Source organism: Haliotis rufescens, unplaced genomic scaffold, assembly GCF_023055435.1.
Source record: "Haliotis rufescens isolate VD_foot unplaced genomic scaffold, xgHalRufe1.0.p SCAF_9, whole genome shotgun sequence".
Lineage (NCBI taxonomy): Eukaryota > Metazoa > Mollusca > Gastropoda > Lepetellida > Haliotidae > Haliotis > Haliotis rufescens.
In genome coordinates, this window is record NW_025964383.1 from 15,903,192 (window position 1) to 15,928,287 (window position 25,096).

The following is a 25,096-nucleotide window of genomic DNA, read 5'->3' on the forward strand; positions in this document are numbered from 1 at the left end:
AACCTACATGACACATGCAGTATACACACAATGCTTAAACCTACACCATACATAAAGTGTAACACACTCCTTAAACCTACACCATACATGAAGTATAACACTCACTGCTTAAACCTACACCATACATAAAGTATAACACACTGCTCAACCTACAACATCCATGAAGTATAACACACACTGCTTAAACCGGCACCATACATAAATTATAACATGCACTGCTTAAACCTACACCATGAATGAAGCATAACACATACTACTTAAACCTACACCATACATGTAGTATAACACATACTGCTTAAACCTACATGACACATGAAGTATACACACAATGCTTAAACCTTCACCATACATGTAGTATAACACACTGCTTAAACCTATACCATACATAAAGTATAAAACCTACACCATACATAAAGTATAACACATACTACTTAAACCTACACCATACATAAATTATCACATGCACTGCTTAAGCCTACACCATACATGAAGTATACATACACTGTTTAAACCTACACCATACATGAGTTATAACACATATTGCTTTAACCTACACCATACATGAAGTATACATACACTGCTAAAACCTTCACCATCCATGAGGTAAAATACGCAATGCTTAAATCTAAACCATACATGAAGTATAACACACTGCTTAAACCTACAACATACATAAAGTATAACACATACCACTTAAATCTACACCATACATGAAGTATAACACATACTGTTACACCTACACCATCCATGAAGTATAACACATACTGCTTAAACCTACATGACACATGAAGTATACACACAATGCTTAAACCTACACCATACATAAAGCATAACACATACTGTTTACACCTGCACCATACATGAAGTATAACACAATGCTTAAACCTACACCATACATGAAGTAAAACACACAGTGCTTAAACCTACACCATATATGTAGTATAACACACACTGCTTAAACCTACAACATCCATGAAGTATAACACACATTGCTTAAACCGGCACCATACATAAATTACAACATGCACTGCTTAAACCTACACCATGAATGAAGCATAACACATACTACTTAAACCTACACCATACATGAAGTATAACACATACTGCTTAAACCTACATTATACATGAAGTATAACACACACTGCTTAAACCTACACCATCCATGAACTATAACACATACTGCTTAAACCTACACCATACATGAATTATAACAGACAGTGCTTAAACCTACACCATACATGAAGTATAACAAATACTGCTTAAACCTACACCATCCATGTAGTATAACACTCACTGCTTCAACCGGCACCATGCATGAGGTATAACACATACTGCTTAAACCTACACCTTAAACGAAGTATAACACATACTGCTTAAAGCTACACCTTACATGAAGTATAACACATACTGCTTAAACCTACGCCATACATGAAGTATAACACTGACTGCTTAAACCGTCACAATACATGAAGTATAACACATAATGCTTAAACCTACACCATACATGATGTATAAGTCGTACTGTTTAAACCTACACCATACATAAAGTAAAACACATACTGCTTAAACCTACACCATACAAGAAGTATAACATATACTGCTTAAACCTACACCATACATGAGGTATAACACATACTGCTTAAACCTACACCATACATAAAGTATAACACATAGTGCTTAAACCTACACCATACATGAAGTATAACACATACTGCTTGAACCTACACCATCAATGAATTATAACACACAGTGCTTAAACCTACACAATCCATGAAGAATTAAACCTACACCATACAAAAAGTATAACCCATACTCCTTAAACCTACACCATCCATGAAGTATAACACACACTGCTTAAAACTACACCATACATAAATTATAACATACACTGCTTAGACCTACACCATACATGAGGTATAACACATACTGCTTAAACATACACCATAAATAAAGTAAAACACATACTGCCTAAACCTACACCATACATAAAGTATAATACACTGCTTAAACCTTCACCATCCACGAGGTACAACACACAATCCTTAAACCTACACCATACATAAAGTATAACACATACTGCTTACACCTACACCATCAATGAAGTTTAACACATACTGCTTAAAGCTACATGACACATGCAGTATACACACAATGCTTAAACCTACACCATACATAAAGTATAACACACAGTGCTTAAACCTACACCATACATGAAGTATAACACTCACTGCTTAAACCTACATCATGCATGAAGTATAACACACACTGCTTAAACCTACACCATACATAAAGTATAACAAACTGCTTAAACCTACAACATCCATGAAGTATAACACATACTGCTTAAACCGGCACCATATATAAATTATAACATGCACTGCTTAAACCTACACCATGAATGAAGCATAACACATACTACTTAAACCTACACCATACATGAAGTATAACACATACTGCTTAAACCTACACCATACATGAAGTATAACACACACTGCTTTAACCTACACCATACATGTAAAATAACACACTGCTTAAATCTATACCATACATAAAGTATAAAACCTACACCATACATAAAGTATAACACATACTACTTAAACCTACACCATACATAAATTATAACATGCACTGCTTAAACCTACACCATGAATGAAGCATAACACATACTACTTAAACCTACACCATACATAAATTATAACATGCCCTGCTTAAACCTACACCATACATGAAGTATACATACACTGCTTAAACCTACACCAAACATGAGTTATAACACACATTGCTTTAACCTACACCATACATGAAGTATACATATACTGCTAAAACTTTCACCATCCATGAGGTAAAATGCGCAATGCTTAAACCTACACCATACATGAAGTATAACACACTGCTTAAACCTACAACATACATAAAGTATAACACATACTGCTTAAACCTACACCATACTTGAAGTATAACAGATACTGCATACACCTACACCATCCATGAAGTATAACACATACTGCTTAAACCTACATGACACATGAAGTATACACACAATGCTTAAACCTACACCATACATAAAGCATAACACATACTGTTTACACCTACACCATACATGAAGTATAACACAATGCTTAAACCTACACCATACATGAAGTAAAACACACAGTGCTTAAACCTACACCATACATATAGTATAACACACACTGCTTAAACCTACAACATCCATGAAGTATAACACACACTGCTTAAACCGGCACCATACATAAATTATAACATGCACTCCTTAAACCTACACCATGAATGAAGCATAACACATACTACTTAAACCTACACCATACTTGAAGTATAACACATACTGCTTAAACCTACACCATACATGAAGTATAACACACACTGCTTAAACCTACACCATCCATTAAGTATAACACATACTGCTTAAACCTACATCATACATGAATTATAACACACAGTGCTTAAACCTACACCATACATGAAGTATAACACATACTGCTTAAACCTACACCATACATAAAATATAACACATACTGCTTAAACCTACACGATACACAAAGTAAAACACACACTGCTTAAACCTACACCATCCATGAAGTATAACACATACTGCTTAAACCTACACCATCCATGAAGTATAACACATACTGCTTAAACCCCCCACTATACATAAAGCACAACACATACTGCTTAAACCTACGCCATACATGAAGTATAACATTCACTGCTTCAACCGGCACCATACATGAGGTATAACACATACTGCTTAAACCTACACCTTACATGAAGTATAACACATACTGCTTAAACCTACGCCATACATGAAGCATAACACTCACTGCTTAAACGGTCACAATACATGAGGTATAACACATACTGTTTAAACCTACGCCATACATGAAGCATAACACTCACTGCTTAAACGGTCACAATACATGAGGTATAACACATACTGTTTAAACCTACACCATACAAAAAGTAGAACACATAATGTTTAAACCTACACCATCTATGAAGTGTCACACATACTGCTTAAACCTACACCATACATGAAGTATAACATATACTGCTTAAACATACACCATACATGAGGTATAACACATACTGCTTAAACCTACACCATACATAAAGTATAACACACAGTGCTTAAACCTACACCATACATGAAGTATAACACACACTGCTTGAACCTACACCATCAATGAATTATAACACACAGTGCTTAAACCTACACAATCCATGAAGTATTAAACCTATACCATACATAAAGTATAACCCATAAAACTTAAACCTACACCATACATGAAGTATAAACACATACTGCTTAAACCTCCACCATACATAAAATATAACACATACTGCTTAAAACTACACCATACATAAAGTATAACACACACTGCTTGAACCTACACCATCAATGAATTATAACACACAGTGCTTAAACCTACACAATCCATGAAGTATTAAACCTACACCATACATAAAGTATAACCCATACTACTTAAACCTACACCATACATGAAGTATAACACATACTGCTTAAACCTACACCATACATGAAGAATAACACACACTGCTTAAACCTACACCAACCATGAAGTATAACACATACTGCTTAAACCTACACCATACATGAATTATAACACACAGTGCTTAAACCTACACCATACATGAAGTATAACACATACTGCTTAAACCTACACCATACATAAAATATAACACATACTGCTTAAACCTACACGATACATAAAGTATAACACACACTGCTTAAACCTACACCATCCATGAAGTATAACACATACTGCTTAAACCCCCCACTATACATAAAGCATAACACATACTGCTTAAACCTACGCCATACATGAAGTATAATACTCACTGCTTCAACCGGCACCATACATGAGGTATAACACATACTGCTTAAACCTACACCTTAAACAAAGTATAACACATACTGCTTAAAGCTACACCTTACATGAAGTACAACACATACTGCTTAAAACTACACCATACATAAAGTATAACCCATACTGTTTAAACCTACACCATTCATGAATTGTAACACATACTGCTTAAACCTTCACCATAGATAAAGTATAACACATACTGCTTAAACCTACACCATACATAAAGTATAACACACACTGCTTAAACCTACAACATCCATGAAGTATAGCACACATTGCTTAAACCGGCACCATACATAAATTATTACATGCACTGCTTAAACCTACACCATACATGAAGAATAACACACACTGCTTAAACCTACACCAACCATGAAGTATAACACATACTGCTTAAACCTACACCATACATGAATTATAACACACAGTGCTTAAACCTACACCATACATGAAGTATAACACATACTGCTTAAACCTACACCATACATAAAATATAACAGATACTGCTTAAACCTACACGATACATAAAGTATAACACACACTGCTTAAACCTACACCATCCATGAAGTATAACACATACTGCTTAAACCTACAGCATACATGAAGTAGAACACACTGCTAAAACCTTTACAATACATGAAGTATAACACATACTGCTTAAACCTACATCATACATGAAGTATAACACATACTGCTTAAACCTACATCATACATGAAGTATAACACACTGCTTAAACCTACACCATACATAAAGTATAGCACATACTGCTTAATCCTACATCATATATGAAGTATAACACTCACTGCTTAAACCTACATCAGACATGAAGTATAACACACACTGCTTAAACCTACACTACACATGAAGTATGTATACACAGAATGCTTAAACCTACACCATACATAAAGCATACCATATTCCGCTTTAACCTACACCATACATGAAGTAAAACACACAGTGCTTAAACCTACACCATACATGTAGTATAACACACACTGCTTAAACCTACACCATCCATGAAGTATAACACACACTGCTTAAAACTACACCATACATAAATTATAACATACACTGCTTAAACCTACACCATACATGAGGTATAACACATACTGCTTAAACATACACCATAAATAAAGTAAAACACATACTGCCTAAACCTACACCATACATAAAGTATAACACACTCCTTAAACCTACATTATACATGAAGTAAATACACACACTGATTAAACCTACACCATACATGCAGTATACATACACTGCTTAAACCATCACCATCCACGAGGTACAACACACAATCCTTAAACCTACACCATACATGAAGTATAACACATACTGCTTACACCTACACCATCAATGAAGTATAACACATACTGCTTAAACCTACATGACACATGCAGTATACACACAATGCTTAAACCTACACCATACATAAAGTATAACACACTGCTTAAACCTACACCAAACATGAAGTATAACACTCACTGCTTAAACCTACATCATACATGAAGTATAACACATACTGCTTAAACCTACACCATACATAAAGTATAACACACTGCTTAAACCTACAACATCCATGAAGTATAACACACACTGCTTAAACCGGTGTCCCGGTATAAACTCTACCCCGTACAAATTCTCCCCCCGGAGATTTTATACCGGTACAGATTCTCCCCCGGCGAATCTGTTCTGAAATAAAATCTCCCCCGGGCGGATATATTTCGCGCCCCCCTCAGTATAAAGTCTCCCCCCTGATTATTCGGTTTGTTGCAATGTATTTAAGTACTATATTCTTTAAATAGTTATCTTTAATGTAAGGAGGGTTACTTTAAAAAATAGATTATGAAATATGGTCATAATGAATTGATATTTCAGAATATTTTATTTGGTAACTGTACCTTCCATCCTAAAATAATTATAAGACATAATCATACCAAACAAAGGATGGGAGACATGAGTCTCTACAGAACTTGTTGTTTCTAATGCAGTTGTTGTTGTCTGTATACATTTTTTTAATATACCAGTTTGAGTCTACATGTGAACACAATCGATGGTTGAAATGTTAGTCTAAGAACAAAACATGAACTAATTCTAAAGAACTCTGATGTATAAAGTTACCTTCATCTTTGATTGACTGATGTATTTTCAATCTTTATTCAGCACTGAAGAGGCCACAGGCCTATAGTACGAAGCATTAAGTTTATGAATAAACTGTTATAAATTATTCATAAAGTATCAGGGGTCATTTCAACTTGCAAAATGATTGACATAGTCCTTTATAGAGCGAGGATTGGGCTGTTTTCTCACCCGATTGACTGACATACAACATTTACATGGTTTAGAATGGTACAATGAATGGTAAAGCATGCAAATTGCTCTAATACGCGATATTTCATAAGAAAATATCATATCTCCGTTAAAACATACAAAGGCATACACATATTGTTTTGTGTCATGTGACACCAGATGTTGTTATGAACCAATACTCATGTCGTAAACAACCATAGAAATGTGAAACATCAATGCTAGAGAATAACCAAGTTCGATTTTCCAACGAAAAAATTCCTTTTGCCGTGAACGTTGACAATAGCAGTACAAATATATTAATGGATCACTGAAAATCTGCTGCCTCCGATGAATAGATGAAGTTATGCCGCAACAGTAAGCCCTTAGAAGTCTTGTTTGCCAGCTGGGACCATGTCAATATATCAGGTATGAAATGCATTTACACGTTGAACGCATTTGACAGAGAGTATTAGTTATCTTGAGTATTCTGGGGGCGAATATATTTCGTGACACCGGAACTACTGATGTAACTGATTTCAGAGATCTTATTAATCCTCGCAAACATTCGGTTTTAACACTAATTACGTAAAAACTGTCAACATATCCACGCCGTTATACTCTGATTAAAGATCTAAAATATATTCCTTAATACAGGCTACCATTTGAAAATGGTATCAGTGTAATACCAGGGGCTAGAATATCATGGTGCAACCAGGTTTCTGTTAAACATACAACATCATAACTATCTAATTCAGCACTGATTAAATCTACTTTAAAATCTACTAAGACTGCGTACGTTTACATGTATAATCTTTATAAGCAAAGTAACCCAAAATATAGATAATGTGTATCATCTTCCCGAAATGATTAGCATGTAGAATAGATTCAAAAACACCTGTATTGAACAACATCAACCGGCATCGTCAAAGCAAAGTGTACATGTAATTGTTACAATGGGGCTGGCGGTGAATATTAATGAAGAACATCTTGTTAAAAAGACACACCGAAACTGATTTGCATAACTGATGACCACAACATATTGCAAAATATCAAAATAGTAAAAATGATACAGTTTAACCTCACACTGAAGAGAAAACAAGAACGACACAGAAAAGTAAAATAGTACGTCATATAGAACTGAGATAAAGTAATCTGAGAAGGAATTCATACGTTATATACAACTTAAAAATATAATATTATGAAAAACGTAAGGAAAGGTGGGACACAGCCCACCCCCCACCACACACCCCACACCCCACACAAGTAACTAAATGTATAATTCAGAAAAAATAAAGGAGATAAAAAAAAAATGAATAAAAAAACACATAAACAAATTAATATTAAAACTATTGGCAACTGCATGGCAAGTATTTATAAAACGACCGGGGGAGGAAATATTCTGGGGGGAGATTTTATTTCGTAGGGTGGGGGAGAGTTTATTTCGAGAGGGGCGGAACTGTACCGGTATAAATTCGCCGGGGGGAGATTTTATTCTGGGGGCGAATATATTTCGTGACACCGGCACCATACATAAATTATAACATCCACTGCTTAAACCTACACCATGAATGAAGCATAACACATACTACTTAAACCTACACCATACATGAAGTATAACACATACTGCTTAAACCTACATGACACATGAAGTATACACACAATGCTTAAACCTACACCATACATGTAGTATAACACACCGCTTAAACCTATACCATACATAAAGTATAAAACCTACACCATACATAAAGTATAACACATACTACTTAAACCTACACCATACATAAATTATCACATGCACTGCTTAAACCTACACCATGAATGAAGCATAACACATACTACTTAAACCTACACCATACATAAATTATAACATGCCCTGCTGAAACCTACACCATACATGAAGTATACATACACTGCTTAAACCTACACCATACATGAGTTATAACACATATTGCTTTAACCTACACCATACATGAAGTATACACACACTGCTAAAACCTTCACCATCCATGAGGTAAAATGCGCAATGCTTAAACCTACACCATACATGAAGTATAACACACTGCTTAAACCTACAACATACATGAAGTATAACACACACTGCATACACCTACACCATCCATGAAGTATAACACATACTGCTTAAACCTACATGACACATGAAGTATACACACAATGCTTAAACCTACACCATACATAAAGCATAACACATACTGTTTACACCTACACCATACATGAAGTATAACACAATGCTTAAACCTACACCATACATGTAGTATAACACACACTGCTTAAACCTACAACATCCTTGAAGTGTAACACACACAGCTTAAACCGGCACCATACATAAATTATAACATGCACTGCTTAAACCTACACCATAAATGAAGCATAACACATACTACTTAAACCTACACCATACATGAAGTATAACACATACTGCTTAAAGCTACACCTTACATGAAGTATAACACACACTGCTTAAACCTACACCATACATGAAGTATAACACATACTGCTTAAACCTACACCATACATAAAATATAACACATACTGCTTAAACCTACACCATACATAAAGTAAAACACACACTGCTTAAACCTACACCATCCATGAAGTATAACACATACTGCTTAAACCTACACCATCCATGAAGTATAACACATACTGCTTAAACCCCCCACTATATATAAAGCATAACACATACTGCTTAAACCTACGCCATACATGAAGTATAACATTCACTGCTTCAACCGGCACCATACATGAGGTATAACACATACTGCTTAAACCTACACCTTAAACGAAGTATAACACATACTGCTTAAAGCTACACCTTAAACGAAGTATAACACATACTGCTTAAACCTACGCCATACATGAAGTATAACACTCACTGCTTAAACCGGCACAATACATGAGGTATAACACATACTGTTTAAACCTACACCATACAAAAAGTAGAACACATAATGTTTAAACCTACACCATCTATGAAGTGTCACACATACTGCTTAAACCTACACCATACATGAAGTATAGCACATACTGCTTAAACCTACACCATACATAAAGTATAACACACAGTGCTTAAACCTACACCATACATGAAGTATAACACACACTGCTTGAACCTACACCATCAATGAATTATAACACACAGTGCTTAAACCTACACAATCCAAGAAGTATTAAACCTATACCATACATAAAGTATAACCCATACTACTTAAACCTACACCATACATGAAGTATAACACATACTGCTTAAACCTACACCATACATAAAATATAACACATACTGCTTAAAACTACACCATACATAAAGTATAACACACACTGCTTGAAGCTACACCATCAATGAATTATAACACACAGTGCTTAAACCTACACCACCCATGACGTATTAAACCTACACCATTCATAAAGTATAACACACACTGCTTAAACCTACACCATCCATAAAGTATAACACATACTGCTTAAACCTACACCATACATAAAGTATAACACATACTACTTAAACCTACACCATACATAAATTATAACATGCACTGCTTAAACCTACACCATGAATGAAGCATAACACATACTACTTAAATCTACACCATACATAAATTATAACATGCCCTGCCTAAACCTACACCATGAATGAAGTATAACACACACCGCTAAAACCTACACCATACATGAAGTAAAACACACAGTGCTTGAACCTACACCATTCATGAAGTATAACACACACAGCTTAAACCTACACCATCCATGACGTATTAAACCTACACCATTCATAAAGTATAACACATACTACTTAAACCTACACCATCCATGAAGTGTACCACACACTGCATAAACCTACACCATACATAAAGTATAACACACACTGCTTAAACCTACACCATCCATAAAGTATAACACATACTGCTTTAACCAATAAAGTATAACACATACTGCTTAAACCTACGCCATACATGAAGTATAACACTCACTGCTTAAACCGGCACAATACATGAGGTATAACACATACTGCTTAAACCTACACCATACATAAAGCATAACACATACTGCTTAAACCTACGCCATACATGAAGTGTAACACTCACTGCTTAAACCGGCACCATACATGCGGTATAACACATACTGCTTAAACCTACACCATACATAAAGTATAACACACTGCTTAAACCTGCACCATACATGAGGTATAACACATACTGCTTAAACCTACACCATCCATGAAGTGTAACCCATACTGCCTAAACCTACTCCATACATGAAGTATCCACACAATGCTTAAACCTACACCAACAATGAGGTATAACACACACAATATACTTTTTAAATGTGCACATACCTTTAGCTTCATCAGAAGTGTTATATTTCATATCATATTTTACCTGAAATACCCATATCGAAAATCAGTCAACAAACACAAGACATACTTATCACTTCAAAGGAAACTGTTTGTATATGGATTATTTTCTTTAAAACATGAATAGTTTTTACAGACGACATATGTAACTGTAAGACAGTGTTTAAAATAAGCGACACGGGAATCAGCACAAGTGTGAAACTACAGGCAGTTCCTGGTAAGGGTGATTGAGTGTGTGAGTTGGGTTTAACGGCACTTTTAACATTATTCCAGTTATATCGCGGCGTGTCAGCTTAATGTGGGAGGAAAGCCCGAAGTGATGCAGGTCTCAGACGTCACCCGTGCCCCCCTCCTGGTAAGGAGCATACAGTGTTCAGTTATAATATCCTCTGTTTCCTAGTAATATGAAATCCAAATCAAAATAATATATTCTAAAAAAGTAGGACCAGGTAAAATAAATTATATATATTTCATATGGGTATACACACCCTGATATGATGAAAATACTAAAGTGGAATCAAAGTGACGTTTAATCTAACTATTTAGTCATTTTTGTGACACGATAGTTGTGAAATAAATGTCATTATAATTCAATGATTGTAGTGACTGTGTGCGTGTGCAGTGTACAAGTGAATGGCTGAGACATACCATATTGTTCCCATAACGAACGTATACAGTTATTTGTCTTTTGTTTGTTTGTTTGTTTGTTTGTTTGTTTGTTTGTTTGTTGTTTAACGTTGCACTTAGCAATATTCAAGCTATATGACTGCGGTCTGTAAATAATCGAGTCTGGACAAGACATCATGAGCATTAATCGACGCAATTTGAATACGATGACATGCATCAACCAAGTCAGCGAGCCTGACCACCCGATCCCGTTAGTCGCCTCTTATGACTTATTTGCATCGATATGTAGGCTAACGATAGATTGATGTATTCATATACAAGTTTTGGGTGTGACAAGGCTTGTTACGTTGTAACGTCGATGTCAAGGCGACACATTTATCTTGTTGGGATGGGTTGGGTGTAAAGTGATAAGCCATCTTCAATGGAATTAGATTTCAATGTTATTTTTTACCAATCAAAAGCCTGTAATGATATGTACATTCTGTAATGGGAATAACGCATGAACAGTAAGCTTAAGTAAACTTTTATCGTCAATCAAATGCGAGCATCATGTTTTCAGTCACTCGTTTGGATTCGAACAGGTACATGTCGCTCTAAATATTGCTAAGCAGCGTGGCTACAAGATGAAGAAGTGTTAGAATAAAAGCGACAATAATCTTTAAATATTCATAAGACATCTCTGTCGCGAAGGTAGAGTCGACTGTACGATTCCGACTATATCATGAGCACGTGCTTATGAATCACTTAGGGGGCACTTTAGAGACTTTAGATAAATGGCGCGTGCGGGTGACGGAGGCGACAACCTCTCCTGGACCGCAAGGGAATACAATTGACTGGGGCACCTAGCCAACGGGTGTTTCTAAACATGGGGCAAACACTTATAGCAAACTAACTAGTATGTCTCCACTGAAGATTTAACTATCAAAATAAAGCGCTGAACATCATTAAATATTCACGACAATTATTGATGAGGTAAAAATGATCATAAATTCATAAGAAATAGCTGAATGTAGATATAATTTTCCCTAATGTTTGCGGACCATAAACACAAAAACAGTTTCAATACAAGAATATGGTAGCGAACAGATAAGATCACAAGAGAACGAAAAAGTCGGGCCAATAATTCTCTCCCACTGTACAATTGTGACTTTGCCGAGCGATGTCGGAAATAAAGCGGCAGTAGACCGTGATATGAGCCAGTTAACGCCCCGGTGACAGTAGCACCCGCTACAAACACATGCAAAGGCAAATCAATTGTTCACCTGTATATATATGGGATATATATGATACAAGTCAAAATAGGTCACAGCATCGGACATCATTTTTGTACCAAAATACTTTACTGAAGCCATGAATGCTGTTACGTTGATCAAACAACTTTGGAGCAAGAGTCGTATGACGTTCTTTGAATTCCTTGTACAAAAGGCATGCTCGGTTGTACTTCAAGATTTATGAAATATAGACACCAAAGGCTGGAACTGCTTGAATAATGTTCGACATGATGGGAATGTTGACATCTCTCTTGTCATACGGTCTTGCGAAGAGTTGATTTGTCACTCTTAATCCTTATGCACGGATATTTGTCACTCTTAATCCTTATGCACGGATATTTGTCACTCTTAATCCTTATGCACAGATATTTGTCACTCTTAATCCTTATGCACACATATTTGTCACTCTTAATCCTTATGCACAGATATTTGTCACTCTTAATCCTTATGCACAGATATTTGTCACTCTTAATCCTTATGCACACATATTTGTCACTCTTAATCCTTATGCACACATATTTGTCACTCTTAATCCTTATGCACCGATATTTGTCACTCTCAATCTTTATGCACTGTAGACAGGCAGTATTGACTACAATATAATACTTCCTATTTAACCATTCCCTCAAGTTGGGTTCGATGGCATCTTGATGACAGATGCCTAACATATGGAACACCATAAAGCTGTGAAACTCATATGTCCTTCATGCCATGGTCACATTAGTGCTTAGATGTGTCCTATTTTCAGTTCTCTTTTCTATACACAAAAATACTCGAATATTGGATCATGTTGTGTATAAGTAGAGGACATATTTGACCTGAGAGAAAGTATTTCCCCTTCAATGCTTTACTTACGACTGTGATAAATAAATAACCTTATCATAAGCTTCCAAGCTATGCACACATACATGTATACTATTCACAAATAATTATATACGAGGGGATATCAAAAGGTTTTGAGCCTCACACAGTATTCATGGTCGAATGGTACAATGCGCTACACCCGATGTACATGAATGTCTTAGCTACTGATGCTATGTAGAAACATATTGCTGGCTTCAATAATTTTGTCACAACACTTCGTGGAAGAGACCTACTACTAGTGAATTGGCAAAATGGACAAATCTGAGTACAGAGCGGTGATTGAAGCAGGTGCGCCAATCCATCAAGGTGAAACGCCGTGGAAAAATCCGTCGTGGGATTCTGCTTCACCAGGACAACGCACCAGTCCACACGAGCCGCGTTGCAATGGCAGCTGTGCAAGAATGTGGCTACGAACTCCTCCCTCACCCACCCTATTCGGAGATTTTGAAGATGACGATGATCTAACTGCTGCTGTGGAGGGTTGGTTAGGGGACCAGAATGTTGACTTCTACCGATCGGGCATCAGTGACTGGCAAACTAGGTGGAACAAGTGTGTGGAGTTGGGAGGGGAAAAATAAAGTAATAACAATCCAATTCTTTTACTTTTTCTGTGTGAGGCTCAAAACCTTTTGATATCACCTCGTAAATAACGTCAACGCCAGAGTATAACCATTGTCGACTATCCGTCGAAACAGATTCCGTCCACAAAGTACATTATTCCGAAAATGCCTACCTATGATCGATGATGTTATTGATTACCTTTAAATGTACAACTAATGGTCTTGCTTGGGTTGATTGTCTCAGTACGTCCTTATACTGTAATTTAATCAGTATAGCAGTGAGGAAGGAACACGTAAGGAAGTTCTTGACACTGTCATGCTTTGTATCATTTCCTTGTCACATTTAACTGTCCTCAAGTCACAAAGTAATTCTCTAATATGCCACTTCTCACAGACATGCTTAAGGTTAAATTTGCACACACGGAAGGAAATTGTATGGGTCACGGGTATTGTAATGCATGATTCCCAAGTCCAACATTTCCTGTTATACGTGTGACAACGCGAGGCTCTTACGAATTTAAAAGACCGACTACGCCCCGCGACAGTTTGTCGCTGGTTAGGTGCTGATAGTCACGGGATCGACACAAGTGTAGGTAATATGCTTTATCCAACAATGATTCAACAGCGTAAACAGCGTGTATGTATGTATGTATGTATGTATGTATGTATGTATGTATGTATGTATGTATGTATGTATGTATGTATGTGTGTGTGTGTGTGTGTGTGTGTGTGTATATATGTGTGTTTGTATGTATGTATATAACTTTGCATATATGTACATTGTATGTATGTGTGTGTGTGTATGTATGTATGTATGTATGTATGTATGTATGTATGTATGTATGTATGTGTGTGTGTGTGTATGTATGTATGTATATAACTTTGCATATATGTACATTGTATGTATGTATGTATGTACGTATGTATGTATGTATGTATGTATGTATGTATGTATGTATGTATGTATGTATGTATGTATGTATGTATGTGTGTGTGTGTGTATGTATGTATGTATATAACTTTGCATATATGTACATTGTATGTATGTATGTATGTACGTATGTATGTATGTATGTATGTATGTATGTATGTATGTATGTATGTATGTATGTATGTATGTATGTATGTATGTATGTATGTTTGTATGTAAAACCATTCACTCACTCACTCACTCCTTTTCCGCCAAAGTACATCTACTTTTGTTCGATGTCGCCTGTCACGATGACATAGAAGTGTTTTCAGTTCCAAAATGGCAGCCAAACAGGGAAATAAAATATTTGAATGTTCTCATGACATGATTACAATTCCTCTTCATGTTCAAATGTCAAACTATCACGCGCCAATGATAACAGTTTCAGATGAGATGATACTATGTGACTACTGCGGTGATGACATCTCACCAGCGACTAACGGGCATAAAACAGCAGATAAGATATACCATCAAGAATGTTTCAAGTAAGTATTAAAGTTGAACATATTCAGTAATCATTGTTTTCTTTTAAACGTTTATACCATAGAATCCAAATACAAAGTTTGTATTCGTCTTTTTAAAATAAGGTTCACATTGTACCAAGGTGAGGTGAGGTGAAATTGGGTTTAACGTCGCGTCCGAGATTATTGCACTTATATAGCGACGTGCGTGCACGTGTGTGTGTGGCTGCTTGTACTAGTTCGGACTGATGCCGATTTATAGTGCTAAAACACTGAGATACCATGCCGCAGTTTAACATGAATACCCCACTCAGACACAGTATACTGACTGCGAGCCGACCAGTCCTTGTTTTAGCCCCCTTAATGCCGAGCGCCAGACAGGGTAACAACAAGTACCATCTTTTAACGTATTTTGGTATGACGCGGCCGGGGATCGAACCCCGGACCTTCCGCTCTCCGGGCGGACGCTCTACCATAAGACCACGGAGGGTCCCTTGTACCAAGGGAACTCATCGCAGAACAAGTAACAGTTTATCAATAAATATTATTTTGCGTATTACTATCGTAGCCTTTAGCTTCTATTCAAAGCTTTCTTAGAATGCGGCAAATGATAACACTCTCTATGACGTAGACATTATATTTCAGTCACCATATCCCGAGAGGAAAACGTGCTCTTGATCTCTTCAGAAAAGATTCTTCACAATCTAATGTTTTTCTGACAGCAATACATGTCAACTATTTAAACGGACTGAAAGGTGAAAACGCGGAACAAAAGAAACAGAAAAGGGTTAAGAGAGACAGCAAAGTAAAAGTGTTATTGAAAGAAGTGACCGCCCTGCGCAATTCAACCTCTGGTCAGATCTTAATACACCTTGTGGGTCGTGAACAGCAGGATACATTCAGCGGGGCCTTTGACGAGTTCATTGATGAAAAACTATTGGGCTTAATCCACGATGGAAGTCTTTTCACTGACGTGTATACGAAACAACCTATGTGTGCATATGGTAAAGTTCTGCAGCAGCTGAAAGACAAGAAGGAAGACGAGTTGAAAACACTGACAGAGGGCCACAAGAAAGACTGTGATCAACTGATAGAACAAACGACGTTAGAGCTAGAAGTGATACGACAGAAGCTACAACAAGAGGAAGTGGCAGAGTTTCAGAGCTTCACGGATATTATAGTCCTTTCTGTAGAAGGGGGAGACTATCTGACAACAACTGACTTTAAGACCAAGATAGCCTTGGATGATCGAATTATCAACCCTTCGGATCAGACTGTACTTACTTGTCTGAGAAAGAAGAAGCACTTTAGCGAAGTGTTTCATAGACCAGAGCTATATTGGGACATACACGATCTACAGGAGAGCAGGTCAATTCAATTCAAAGGGTACTACCCAAAATCAAACAGCAATGATGAAGACATTCTAGATTTCATGTTTAAAGAACACAAGCTTCTGGAATACGCAAGCGCATTCACAAAGAACGATATAGGTGGATCCTATTTCGTTGGCGTAGCAGAGAGTGATGTGTGCTTTGGAAGCAGTTGCTACAAGTCAAAGGCATTTGCAATTCAACAGGTGCCAATCAGCAGGTGTGAAAAGCTTGCAGCTAACATAAAGAGAACATTCGAAGAAACAGTATTGGTGTGCGACTATTATGGGAATAAAAGACATGATGTGGATTTAGTGAAGGTTGAATTCCTTCACTCACTGACACGCACCGGGGCAGACAGTACATTAAATACGACAGGAGGAAACTTTGTAATACATGTAAACATCAAACCAGTCAGTGGGATCGTGTTCTATGACAGACAAGGACCATTAGCCTACAGAATAGTCAACAACACTGTCACAACATACACGCTCGAGGAGTGGTTCCGGGCAATTGCTGCGTCATCCCAGGTTTTCTCTCCTTAACAATACTGCATAGGTAATATGATCATACCCATGACCTTGCTTATATCCTTCATATATTATTATATATGGTGTCTTTAGTTGCCGTATACGGTACCATATTAGGTTAGGAGAAAAATATTGGGCGAGGTGTGAGCGAATTTATATGCCGAAAAGCTGACACTCTTTGGTATCTTTATCGCACATATCATGTCAAAATAAAAACTTGATACTTACAACTGGTATTAAAGACCAGTATTAAAGGACCAGTACATATGTTTTTCCGATTAATGTAAACATAAAACGTTAACAATGGTATATGCAATGCACTAAACGCGAACATTTAAACAAATATTATATAAACATGGATAGAATTATCACAAATATGCCCGCATGTTATCAGAAATCTGGAGGCCAATGTCACTTGATAGCAGTCCGCTTTTCCCTAACGACGGGTTGCTATCTTTTCTTTTGCTAGGTGACGTCATTGGTGTCACGTTTCTTATTTGTGACGTCATTCTATATTAAGTTCTATGACGTTGCAATTTATAATTCATTGACCCCCCAGCTTTTTCTCTCTATAGTATTTATTAATAAAGTCACGAACGTGGTTTCTTTAACAAATAATGTATTTGCAAATCACAATCAATGATACTAAAACACAAACAGTGTCGAATAACGAATTTCTGAACCAGAATTGTCATGTGAAAGATGTGAGGTGGGTGTTGGAAAATCCAAAATTGCTGTTACTAACGGTATACGGTCTCATATTAGGTCAGTAACAACCATCTTGGATTTTTACTGACGGTATACGGGGTTAGTAGTTCTGCTCTATGATTGGTCAATCTCCCGCTGTCATTTACATAAGGGGACAAGTGTAGCCCAGTCGTCTAAGAAGCCGCAATTAGCTCTGCAGAGTTGCGTCACATGGGCACGCAAGAAAGCTGCGGTTGTGGGTTCGAATCCCGGTTCGCCCCGATTATGTTTCTAGGTTTCTCAGCACCATGCCAGTGTTCGTGGGCTTCTCCAAAGTGGTAAACATCTGAGATCTGCATCACTTCGGGCTTTCCTCCCACATTAAGCTGACACGCCGTGATATAACTGCAATACTGTTCACATATGGCTGAAATATTGCTAAAAGCGGCGTAAAATCAAACTCACTCACTCACACATAATCTGAAAACAAGATCCAATTTAGTCGCCACCTACGAGCAACAAAAGGGAAGACACAAATACAATAGGCCATAGACAATATTTTGAACCCATATTCCTTTTTATATTCTGATAACACATGAGCACCAGTTAAATAAAGATCAAGTGAGCGCTCCTTGATTCGTGATATCACTGTCGTACAATATGATCATACATTTATATTCTGAACTGAAGAAATTTAGTTAGCAAAATGATCTTGTTATTTCAGATCAGCAAGTCAACTGGTCAGATAATGGCGAAACTTGAGGTAAACATTTTCATCATCAACTCTTCATCATTTACTGATATCAAGTCCTCTGAATCTAATCCCATGTACAGTGTATTCTGTGAGTATGTACAGATGATACAACTGTGTCTGGCATAATTTGATTGCAAAAGAACATAAGTTTTACATTCTCGACTGCTCAGTGTCTGATATCTCCATTTTATTATGATATATTCATCATAGCCTCGGTTTGGAATTAATGTCACAAACGCATTCTCTTTTATCACTAACTTTGCAAAGAATTTCTCACGCTTATGCGCTTGAAATCAGCAACAAAAATCAAGAAGCCTCTTCAGAACGCTTTTTCAGACAAAGATCTACATCACAAAAGTCCTTGTACGATGAGACGTTCCTATTGTTTTTGTAAAAGCAAGCAAAGATTGATACGAATGCCAGTTTAAATTATGACAGTGAAATTTGATTGGACGTCTATCTGTTTGGTTGTGTCATCCGAACATATCTGAAGACGAAGCTAATAGTTCCTTGGTATGTATCCTAAGAGAATGGATATATGACACACTGGGTCATCAAGGATAATCGTGTCATTGATTCAAACACTCCATATCTATTCGGGGTGGTCGGGCAGCCTAGTGGTTAAAGCGTTCGCTCGTCACGCCGAAGACCCGGGTTCGATTCCCGACATGGGTACAATGTGTGAAGCCCATTTCTGGTGTCCCCCGCCGTGATATTGCTGGAATATTGCTAAAAGCGGCGTAAAACCATACTCACTCACTCACCCCATATGTATTCATGTTAATGTGTTAGATTGGATAACTGCAATAGATTGGAATATTTTTCAGGGAAAAGTGAAGACAGAGGAGGAAAACGAATTTCATTTGACCAGTAAAGATTTTCTTCGCCCTCCTTTGAAACAAATAGGAAGAAGCATTGCTGAAATCAAAAGTTACTTTGGGAAGCAAGGTACCCTGCATCATTCATGCACATCACTAATATATACTTGTTAACACGTCCATATATACCCATAGTGAAATTAAACTATGATCAGCTTCCCATCACTGAATCAACGTACAACAAATGTATAAAAATAAATTAAAAACAATTTTGTTTTCAACAAAAGCTCTGTCAAAATGACTGCTTCACTTCTAAGCTGTTGTGTCTTGATACTTGGTTTGATGTGTACACAGAAGCTTGTTCAACGTCAAAGGTCCTGCAGTACATATTGTTATTGATTTTCAGTGATCAATTAGTGTACATGAAAACAGGTTGTCTTGTATTTTAATATGAGTCTGAACTAAAAAATCTTTGATTTACTGTTTTCTTCCTGTGGCAAATTTTCATTTGAACAAAATACATGACTAATTGAGTTCAAATTCATATGTTCCTATTTCTTGAGGAATTACCTTCGTTTCATTTCACATATTTTATTCCAACTCCATATTACAGGTATCATCAACATTGTGCCATCCAGACCGAACGAAGATCTGGTAAACATTAATGATGATTTGGTGTCACGAATTAGAGGGGATGGATTTCTATTCAAGGAAAACATAGTGAAAGGTGCAAGTTCTGAAACATGCAAGGACACATCTGGCCTTGTACTGTTGACAAAATCCGCTGTGCCAACATTCAACTTACCTACGTTGCCACGAACATTGCCACAACAATGTGATATTTTCGTGGCAGTGCCCCAACAACCCCCTTTGTTGCTTACAGTTGTTGGGGCTTTTCCGGAGACAAAGGATGTGAGGGATTACAATGCGCATTTAACCAGAGAAGTGACTGCTAAGTTGCGGTTGTTTACGAGTGAGAGTTTTAACATTGTACATGGGATAATCTGTAGAAACGATCTGAAAGATAGTGGATTGTTCCAGACGAGGTTGCGAATACACGCAATGTTATCTTCGTTCTTCCTTCCACAGTCTTCATTCTCAATGAACCGAAAGAAGTATGATCAAGTTGTGACTGCGTTTTGGGCAGTTATTGCTGAAACAAAGTCAGTATTCACAGAAAATGGGGATCCTAATGACATGGTCATAAGGTTTCTCACTAAAGAACAGTGTCTCGTCTTGGTGGAGAACATGAACAATAACCATGTCCAGGTGAGATGTGAAACAGGCAGTGGCGCTACGACACTGATGCTTGAGGTGGCCAGGAGACTGAGCAGGCTGGGGGAAACTCTCCTGGTGTGTAGGTCCAAGGAGGAAAGGGACCGACTGAGGTAAATATAAATTTTTGTAATCGAAATCATGGAGGAGGGGTTGCCTCCAGCAGCTTATATATGTGACAAGTCATTCTCAGATAAAACATTTTATGTCTGGATACATATGGCATTTACGCATCTGTAAAATTCATCCGATTCTTGGTTATGTTATGTACGGATCCATTTTTCAGGTCAGTGCACCCATCAACAATATCACTGTACGATGTTGGGAATTGTGATCTGTCTAAGTTTGAGAACGTTGTCCACGACACTCATGCTATATTGCATGAAACAAGTGGTCGTCACTGGCAGTTTTTAAGAGGTGAGTGTTAGATTAGGGATCAATTCATATCATCCATCTTTCATTCAAACCACAAAGGCCCTAAAGGTGTAGGACGCTATACTTTAAATGGTAAATGGTAGCTCTGTGAGTAAGTATATATTGTTATACTACAGGGTTTACAGCTGATGAAATGTCCTAGTTAAAAAAGGGGTGCTCTTCCTAGTTAGGGAAATGGAAATTGTACATCATTTCTTTTTACAGATCCAAGTACTGCAGACCTGAAGAAGAGTTTGGCTTCTGTAGAGACGGTAAATTCAAATATTCACCATGTAACAATCGCTTTCCTCAACAACACAGCTACTTGTGCGTGCATTAATACGTAAATACAGTTAGCTGGGCATAATGTATCTGTGGCAAATGTTTGGAAATATGATCTGGTTCATTAACAGAAGACCAGTAGAATAGGTCTTCATCAACCCATGCTTGCCGTAAAAGGCGACTATGCTTGTCGTAAGAGGCGACTAACGGGATCGGGTGGTCAGACTCGCTGACTTGGTTGAAGCATGTAATCGATCCCAATTGCGTGGATCGATGTTCATGATATCAATCACTGGATTGTCTGGTCCAGACTTGATTATTTACAGACCGCCGTCATAAAGCTGGAATATTGCTGAGTTCGGCGTTACACTACAATCAATCAATCAATCAATCAACCATTTAATTAATCAAGCAAGCAATCAACACAAAGTTGATGCCCCTGGTACTGATACATAGGTATGTAGTCATCTTCATTTATCCAATAAGATGGTAAAACGTGGTGTGCTCAACCTTTTCATTCAAAGGGATTCTTGTTTTAGACTTCTTTCGAATCAAACAAGGCAACACGGTCAATATATCCATATAATGAAAACCCCTCAAAGGAATTGTTCTTCTCAACATTGTGGTTGCAGTGGTTACAGTGAAAAACATTCAATATATGTTTCAGGTTGTAAATGCGATGGACAGTCAACTGGAGGCAATGAAAAGTGGTATGTTATTTAGGGAATGCGTTATAAAATGAGAAATGAATAATAACGACCCTTTATCAATAAATGTTTTAAGGGAGAACACCTAATTCCATGATTATTATTCCCTTTTCAGAGGAGTGGAAACAAAAGATGAATTACATGCAGTCTGAAATGGATGTTCTCAGATTATTCCATCAACTAACAGGCTCTCATGTCGTAAGTTGTGTTGTGTTGGGGAAAAGATGGCAAAATCAATCTATTCTGGTTCTTGAAGCCTTTATCCTCCAAACGCCCCATGAAGTACACATCTGTCTAGCTGTTATCTAACTTCGTATGACATAGTCTGAATACAATGGACTCTGCTCTTAGCAGAATTTTTTTATGTTTATGGATAGGGTTTAGTCGCTTTTATGTATATTTACAAGTATAACATAGCTTCGCGATAAATCGCAAGAACAATAAAGAACGTAGCGTGTTTTATTTCACGGTCAAACATTGTTCTATCATGTCGTCACTTTTAGAGATTCGAACATGCGCTCGCAACTTGATGACGTCGTAAATTGGACGACGTAATTGCTTAGCGGGAAGTGTCTAGTGAGTTGTTTACATACATGTAGCTGGACAACGTAGATAAACGCAACGGCCAAAGGGTCGCATCGCAAAGTGTGGGGATATGGGAACCGATATTGGGAGAAAGGGTCTTGATAATCGACTTGCAAATTGTCAGAACATCCGGGAAATACTAAAACAGATCCTCCTATTCATAAAATGTACGTGTCCGAAACTGCCGAGGTACGATTGTATTCAGGGAGTCATCATTATTTGAATACGGGTAATTTTAAACATTGTACATTTTATTATTCATTTTCCAGCTCAACACTATCAGCCACAAAATGAATATGCTACCTGAAAAGTCTTCAAAAGACAACATTTCACTCCGTAAGTGGGACGTTTTGTGTCGAATTTAAACCTGATGGTGCTCAATGGAATTTAGTGTAACTCTCTAACCTGGTTTCTATTCGTAGTAACCATCACTGTTTTAACGTTAGAATAAATGATATGGTATATTACTCTACTATCTGTACCCTGTGCTCATAATATTGCAATTTGACCATGTCTATAATGGTGTTGTCACCAAAATTAATTCGAATCTGATTTGTTTGTTTGTTGTCTAACGCCGCACTCAGCAATATTCCACCTAAATGACATCGGTCTGTAAATGATCGAGTCTGGACCAGACAATCCAGTGATTGATATCATGAGCATCGATACGCGCGATTGGGATACGATGACATACATCAACCAAGTCAGTGAGCCTGACCACCCTATCCCGTTAGTCGCTTCTTACGACAAGCATAGTCGCCTTTTACGGCAAGCATGGGTTGCTGAAGACCTATTGTACCCCGGATCTTCACGGTTCAGTTCTCATCTGAAGTTATTCTGTATCTGCGTCAATGTACTTTATGATCCATATAAGTTCAAAGATTAACTTCAATGGTTGTGTTAATTTAACACAATATTTCACATAGAGTTTACTTATCATTGGTAATAAATCTGTTTTGTAGCATCACTGGACCTTGCTCTGGAGCCGGATGTACAGGAACCTCATCTGGTGAAGTTTATGGAAGGAATACAACATCAAAAGGACCCTTTCCCTATTCTGAGACTGGTATGACAAGACTTTATACGAGTTTAAAAAATAAGTTGTATTTGTGCTTCTTAATTCATTTTGAATACCCTCTTTCAATTATCCTTAATTTTAAATGATTGTTTTCATCCAATATTATTACTATTGTCCAGGCCGTCATTGAAGGGAAGACTAAGCTGATGTACCTCACAGCCAAAACGACTTTCTTGGAAAAGGGTATGTACTGATCGATGTTATTAATTTAGTTCGTCGTCATGAGATCGGTAAAATAAAATCACGAAATTGTTCAGTATGGTGTCTATATATGAAA

At 37.1% G+C, this 25,096-nt stretch overlaps 1 protein-coding gene across 13 annotated transcripts in view; it reads left to right on the forward strand.

Annotated features, from left to right (window-relative positions):
- The window catches only part of LOC124122016, a 48,841-nt gene that overhangs the window by 13,103 nt on the left and 10,642 nt on the right, over positions 1 to 25,096 (forward strand). For 2 of the 13 annotated variants that reach the window (XM_048390951.1, XM_048390955.1), the window contains exons 2-12: positions 16,241 to 16,343; positions 19,631 to 19,669; positions 20,488 to 20,608; positions 21,092 to 21,866; positions 22,040 to 22,170; positions 22,393 to 22,439; positions 23,117 to 23,159; positions 23,272 to 23,354; positions 24,011 to 24,077; positions 24,704 to 24,807; positions 24,939 to 25,002. In XM_048390951.1, coding sequence (XP_048246908.1) covers positions 16,335 to 16,343; positions 19,631 to 19,669; positions 20,488 to 20,608; positions 21,092 to 21,866; positions 22,040 to 22,170; positions 22,393 to 22,439; positions 23,117 to 23,159; positions 23,272 to 23,354; positions 24,011 to 24,077; positions 24,704 to 24,807; positions 24,939 to 25,002 — 1,483 coding nt within the window. In that variant the 5' untranslated portion in view covers positions 16,241 to 16,334. Of the gene's footprint in view, positions 1 to 11,879; positions 11,922 to 15,364; positions 15,482 to 16,240; positions 16,344 to 16,950; positions 18,248 to 19,630; positions 19,670 to 20,487; positions 20,609 to 21,091; positions 21,867 to 22,039; positions 22,171 to 22,392; positions 22,440 to 23,116; positions 23,160 to 23,271; positions 23,355 to 24,010; positions 24,078 to 24,703; positions 24,808 to 24,938; positions 25,003 to 25,096 lie in introns of those variants that run through there. The other 11 variants (XM_048390959.1, XM_048390960.1, XM_048390958.1 and 8 more) reach the window with 11 other exon arrangements.